Source organism: Dipodomys ordii, unplaced genomic scaffold (genome assembly GCF_000151885.1).
Source record: "Dipodomys ordii isolate 6190 unplaced genomic scaffold, Dord_2.0 Scaffold64, whole genome shotgun sequence".
NCBI lineage: Eukaryota > Metazoa > Chordata > Mammalia > Rodentia > Heteromyidae > Dipodomys > Dipodomys ordii.
The window spans coordinates 3,905,683-3,912,984 of NW_012267280.1; the positions used below are offsets into that span (position 1 = coordinate 3,905,683).

General features: G+C 54.4%; 1 protein-coding gene across 2 annotated transcripts in view; it reads right to left on the reverse strand.

Moving 5' to 3' along the window:
• Positions 1-7,302, reverse strand: part of Med16 (mediator complex subunit 16) — a 21,621-nt gene continuing 14,319 nt past the window's right edge. For both annotated transcript variants that reach the window (XM_013022726.1, XM_013022727.1), the window contains exons 11-15: positions 6,311-6,444; positions 5,163-5,355; positions 4,481-4,697; positions 841-924; positions 1-488 (exon numbers count right to left, since the gene is read on the reverse strand). In XM_013022726.1, the coding sequence (XP_012878180.1) occupies positions 362-488; positions 841-924; positions 4,481-4,697; positions 5,163-5,355; positions 6,311-6,444 (755 nt within the window). In that variant the 3' untranslated portion in view covers positions 1-361. The remainder of the gene's footprint in view (positions 489-840; positions 925-4,480; positions 4,698-5,162; positions 5,356-6,310; positions 6,445-7,302) is intronic.

Consider the following 7,302-nt stretch of genomic DNA (forward strand, 5'->3'; position numbering starts at 1 on the left):
GCCACATTCCCAGTGTCCCCCCCCCCAACCCTCCCCGAAACATTTAAAAAGGACACTACTTGGAGCCAACCTGGATGCTCCTTGCTAGAGCTCCAGTACCAGGACACCTGCTAGTGACCTGAGGGGGCATCTGGGCTCCAGCTGAGACAGAGAAGATGCTGCTTTTCAGGGCTGAGCTGTGCCCAGCCAAGAGCTTTACTGAGTCTCTCTGGCCTTGGCCAGTGACGGAGGCGCTGACAGTGACCGCCAGGCCACCTAGCCATGAGGACAGCAGCAGGGCGCCAGGTGTGACCTCCATCGGGGTGAGGGACGGCATCCCAGGCCTGGCAGCTCTATTCCCAGTGCAGACAGTGTTCCGGTTTCAGGAGTAGCTTAGGGGTACCCTCCGCCACAGTCCCCCACACAGGCAGTTCTTTATCCACCGCTGCTCCCACTGCTTCACAGCTGTCGTCTCGTTGGGCGAATTGAGCATGGTGACGCAGCCGCACCTGGGGGAGCCACGGGGGTAGACCGGATTCCTCTAGCCTGTTCCACCCACCTATGGACTTTGCACATGCCCTTCCCCCGCTGTGAGAAAACAGCTCCCTGCACCCAGGACATCCCTCGCCACTCTGTGCAGGAGAGACCAGCTGAATGATCCCTCGCTTGCTCGGCCATGCTAGCTCATGTGGTGTTGGAGCCTGCTTTGTGGGGCCATCAATTCATTGCCACACTGGGTTCCTGGGTTCTCAGGGGGATGGAGCAGGACATGCAGCTCCCCCTCCCCCGAGGTGCCCGGACCCCTGCAGAGCTCCAGGATTCATCTCCGCAGCCCAGAGTATCAAAACGGTGCTCCCTCACCTGGTACAGGCCTTGCATTCCTCTGTGGGGTAGGCACCCAGGTGCAGCCTCCGCAGGTGGTCAATCTTGGGCTGGCCAGGTGCCCTGGGATGAGAGGAGAGGGCATTAGAGAGAGGAGCCGGGGTGGTCTCCCTCCACACACCCAGCCTCCGGAGCAGCATGGTAAAGGCGTCCACAGAGCCAGGCATTGGTGGCTCACACCTGTAATCCTAGCTACTCAGGAGGCTGAGATCTGAGGGTCACTGTTCAAAGCCAGTGCAGGCAGAAAAGTCCCTGAGCTGCTTTTTGCTCAAGGCTAGCACTCTACCACTTGAGCCACAGCGCCACTTCCAGCTTTTTCTGTTTATGTGGTACTGAGGAATCGAACCCAGGGCTTCATGCATGCTAGGTTAGCAAGCACTCTACCACTAAGCCACATTCCCAGGCTGTGAGACTCTTATTTCCAATTAACTATCAGAAAACCAGGAATGACACTGTGGCTTAAAGAGGTAGAGCACTAGCCTTGAGTTCAAGCTCCACAACCGACAAGAAAAAGAAAGAAGACTTCCATGGGTCAGCACAAGGGACATTTCCTAAGTGGGTAGGACCTACATGGCAACCTCTGGGGAAATGGCACAGGAAAAGGGTGGATGATGCTTTTGATTACAAAAAAAAAAAAAAAGAGTAGCCAGGCCCCAGTGGCTTATCCTGCAATCTGAGCTACTAAGGAGGCTGAGATCTGAAGACTGTTATGCTGAAGACTGTAATTCAAAGCCAGCCTGGGCTAGAAAAGCCTGTGGGACTTTTTTTTTTTTTTTGGTTAGTCACAGGGCTTGAACTCTGGGCTTGGGTGTTGTCTGCGCTCTTCAGCCCAACACGAGCACTCTACCACTTGAGCCACAGCGTCACTTCCGGTTTTCGAGTGGTTTATTGGAGATAAGAGTCTCCGGGACTTTCCTGCCTGGGCTGGCTTTGAACTGCAATCCTCTGATCTCAGCCTCCTGAGTAGCTAGGATTACACGCCTGAGCCACTGGCGCCCGGCTCCTGTGGGACTCTTATCTCCAGTTAACCACCAAAAAGCTGTAAGTGGAGCTGTGGCTCAATTGGTAGAGTGCTAACCTTGAGCAAAGAAAGCTCAAGGATAGCACCCAGGCTCTGAGTTCAAGCCCCAGGACTGGCACACACAAAAACAAAAAAATATATACAAAAACCAATCTGGGTGCCTGAGGCTCATGTCTATAATCCTAAACACCCAGGAGGCTGAGATGTGGAGGGCTAAGGTTCGAAGCTAAGCCTGGCCAAAAAGAAAAAAAAAAAAAAGAAAAACCCACCTCCATCCTCATCTCCAATTAACCAGTAAAATGCTGGACTGGAGCAGAGGTGTGGCTTCAAGTAGCAGAATGCCAACCATGAGAGGAGAAGGTTAGCAAAAGCATGAGGCAGTGAGTTCAAGCCCCAGTACTGCACATATGTGTGCACATACACACACACCCACACCACACACACATACACACCACACCCACACCACACACACACACCACACACACACATACACCCACATACACACACACCACACACACCCACATACACACACACACCACACACCACACACATACACACATACCATACACACATACCACACACCACACACATACCACACACACACACCACACACACACATACACACACCACACCACACACACACCACATACATACCACACACATACCACACACCACACACACATATACCACACATACCACATACCCACATACACACCCACACACCACACACCACACACACACACACCACACACCATACACACACCACACACCACACATCCACACACACACCATACACACACCACACACACACCACACATACATACACACATACACACCACACACGCACACCACACACATACACCACACACCATACACACACACCACACACATATACACACACACCACACACCACACACCACAGACACACCACACACACATACACACATACAACACACAACACACAAGGGTGGGTACATCTCAGCCAGTCTCACACACACACACACCACACACACACATACCACACACACACCACACACACACATACCACACACACACCACACATCCACCACACACACACCACACACATACACACCACACATACACACATACCACACACACACACACCACACACCACACATACACACACCACACACACACAACACCATACACACACACCACACACACACACACGCACACCACACACACATACACCACACATACCACACACACACCACACACACTCCACACACACACCACACACACTCCACACACACACCACACACACTCCACACACACACACATACAACACAACACACACACGAGGGTGGGTACAGGGTGGGTACAGCTCAGCCAGTCACATACACACACACCACACACCATACACACACCACACACACACCACACACACACCACACACACACCACACATCCACACACATACCATACACACAACACCATACACACACCACACACACCGCACACCACACACACATACACCACACACCATACACACACACACCACACACACACCACACACATATCCACACACCACACACACACCACACACATATCCACACACCACACACACACACACACCACACACCACAGACACACCACACACACACATACAACACAACACACACACAAGGGTGGGTACACCTCAGCCAGTCACACACACACACCACACACACACACATACCACACACACACCACACATCCACCACACACACACACCACACCACACATACACACCACACACCACACATACACCCCCCCACACACACATACCACACACACCACACACACACCACACCACACATACACACCACACATACACCCCCCCACACACATACCACACACACATACACACGCCACACACAGCACACACACACCCCACACACATCACACACATCACACACACATATACCACACACACACACACACACACACACCACAACACACACACGAGGGTGGGGTGCAGCTCAGCCGGTAGCACTTGCCTAACAGTACAAGCCCAAAGTCTATCCCTAGTACTTCCAAATAAATAAAATGAAGGCAAATCACAATTGTATGTATAAACCACAGGCTGGAAGGCTTCACAGCCCACCGGGAGCAGTGAAATTTTCTTTTTCTTGCCAGCTCTGAGCCTTGTCACAGCTGGTGCTCTGCCACTCAAGCCACGCCTCAGTCCAGCTTTTTGCTGGCTCCCTGGAGGCAGCCTCACAGACTTTGCTGCCCTGTGTGGCTTCACCTCTGGATCCTCTGACCTCAGTCTCCTGAGTGGCTAGAATGATGGGTGTGAGCTCCAGCTCGCAGCGACTTTCTCTCAATGCCGCAGCTCAGATCGTCTGCGTTGGAGGTAAGACTTGCTTCCAGGCATGCTTAGCCCTGAAGGGGCTGGAAGCCCTGGATGCCCTAAGAACCTGGGAGCAGACACTGCACAGGGGTCCTGGGGAAGATGACCTACCGTGGAGGAACTTCTCCTGCTACTGTTAGGCCATGCCAAGGACCGGAGGCAGGCGTGGAAGAGGGGGTGGGCAGGGAGGGAAGAAGTTTCCCAGAGAGAGCCCGGGCAAAGGTGGGCAGGGGCGGCCCATACCTGGCCAGGCCGTCCAGCTGCAGGGTGGTGGCACTGCCAGGAAGTGGGGGTGCCCGGCCAAAGAACAGACGAAGAGGTTGCTTGGGTTGTAGGCGGCTAACCAGGCTGTCGCTGGCGGGCAGCCAGTCCAAGCTGGGCACGAGCAGCTGGCTGGGCAGTAAGCAGCATTCGTCCACCAGAGCCTCATCGGGCTCACTGGCTGGACCCTCGTCACGGCCTGTAGGAAAGAGAATGGGGGAACGCCATGCTCAGCAGCCTGCCTAGAATGCAGCACCTGAGATCTGGAGGACCAAGGTTCAATGGGGCTTCAGGGCCCTGTTCAGTAAGGCTCGGCCTTGCCCCGGTTGGGACACTGGGAAGGTCCTTCTCCATGGTCCTAGCATTTCCTCTGTGAAACAGGAACCTGGCCACCATCCAGCTGATATCCTCTGTTGAATGCAGTGCCCTGAATGGACACAGAGATGCAAGAAATACAGCCTGGCTGCCCAGACATGCTTCACCCGATAACCTCAGACACCTGTGATGCTGATGGTCAACAACCATCCATACATGCCAGGATTGGTGCTGGGGACGTGGCCAGAGCCAAGACAGAGCTGTTTCTAATGGCAAGGCTTCTGCTTTGGTAGGGAGACATCCAGGACTTATATTCTGGTGGGGAGATGGGAAGAAAGAGGAGTCTCACAGCAAATCCACAGTTTGGTAAGCAGGCGGAAGAGCAGGGACATGCTATCCTGGGTATCTGAGGTGGCCGTGTACACGGGCAGACAGCTGGGCTTCAGCAGGCCCCAGATGCGGATCACAACCATCAGTTCTCGCAGCATGCCCAGTGAGGTGCCGTCGCGCAGGAAGCTGTGGCCTGGTCTCAGCGGGGAGCCCTGAGGACAGAGACATTCAGTGTGAGAACCAGCCACGTACGGCCCTGGGTCTGCCATGGAGCAGACCTCCATGAACAAGCTCCAGTACCTGGAGCTCGGGGAATGACCTGGCCCTGACGTCCACAGTACCAGGGGACCTGGCTGAAAGACAACGGAGAACAGTGCCGGCAGGCGCTCAGTGGGACTTGTGAGGCTGAGGGGAAGTGGCCCCATAGCCTCAAGCCCCCCAGAGGCTGGGAGGGGCCCCTGGTGTCCAGACTAAGGGAGATGGGGGGACACACAGACCCCAGCCAAATGGACATGTACACCCGGGGGCTGAGGGGGGGAGGGAGGGTGGCAAGGAGGCACCGTGCGCGGCCTGTCCTGTCCTGTGTTCTCAAACCTCAGGGACAAGGTTAGGAATGAGCCGGGTGCTGGTGGCTCACGCCTGTAATCCCACCTACTCAGAAGGCTGAGATCTGAGGATCAGGTTTGAAGCCAACCCTGGTGGGCAGGAAAGTCTGTAAGACTCTTATTTCCAATTCGCCATCTAAAAGCTGGAAGTGGCTCAAGTAGTGAAGAGCCAGTTCCACAGCGCCACTTCCAGTTTTCTGGTGATTCACTGGAGATGAGTCTCACTGACTCTCCTGCTCTGGCTGGCTTTGAACGGCGATCCTCAGATCTCAGCCTCCTCAGTAGCTATGATTACTGGCGTGAGCCACTGGCCAGGCTTTAGAGTGCCAGTTTTGAACAAAAAATGCTAAAGGACAGCCCAGGCCCTGAGTTCAAGCCCCAAGGCTGGCACAAGACAAACAAAACTGCTTGGGGCTGGGAAGAGGGCACACAGGAAGTGTCCTTGGAGAATAAAGGTGAGATCAGGAGGTAAAGAGGGATCAGGGACCGTGGGCAGGGCTTTGTGGAGGGGAGGGCAGGAGGAGGGGCCGAGGGGTGGGCAGAGGAGGGCTGGCCCACACACCTGGTTGGGCAGGCTGGCCAGCAGGTAGAGCACGAAGTCGCCCACCCACTGCAGGAGCTGCTGCAGCGCCTGGAGCGTGTTCATGTCCAGCACAAACTCCTCTGTCTTGAGGTTAATCATGACCTTGTCGATGTCTGCAAGGAGACAAGTGTGGGGCGGTCAGGGGTACCCAGGCCCTTGTGAGAGTGACGTGTATAATGCACACGTAGACTGACCCAGCTGACCCCTGCTGTGCTCCAGTCTGCCAGTGGTGACATGGCTGATTGAGGCTTTATGCAGAGGGCCAGTGCCCACCTTGTATGGGCCCAGGGTCCTTCTTTGGGCCTTTCCGGCCTCCAGGCCGCTGCAGGGACTCTGTGTGTGGAGACTCTACTCCTCTGGCGACCACAGGTCCTGTCTTAAGGGTGAGCTCTGTGTGGGAGGACCTCCACCTCTACCTCCTGCAGTTAGCTGCAAGCACCCTGTCCCCCAGTACCTGTCAGACCCACAGCAGACACCTCTCAGGTGGATCACAGAATGAGCCTACTGAAATAATCATTCACATGCGATGTGGTATGGTGGTACACACCTGTAATTCCAGGGCTTGGGAGGCTGAGGTAGAAGGATGGAGTGTTTGAGGCCAGCTTGAGCCAACTAGTAAGACTGTCTCCTCAAACTAAAGGCTGGGCTATAATTTAGTGGTATAATCCCTGCCTAAATTTGCAAGGTCCTGGGTTCCATCCCTAGCACCACCAAAAAAATAAAATAAAAATCACAAAGCACCCGGCTCCTGGCTAGAGGGCCTGAGGGCTGCGAGAGGTGATCAGCTATTTATCCATCTGCATGTCAGCAGTGGGGAAGTATAAACCACACTGCCCTGTGAGGAGGGACTGCTAGACGGCTGTGAAAAGGTGCCATGGGGAAAAACCAGTTGGTTAAAGATACAGGTGGACCTGTTGCAACAATGAGAAGTACAAGTTGTCATGTCCAAAACGAGCTTTACAACGTCGGTG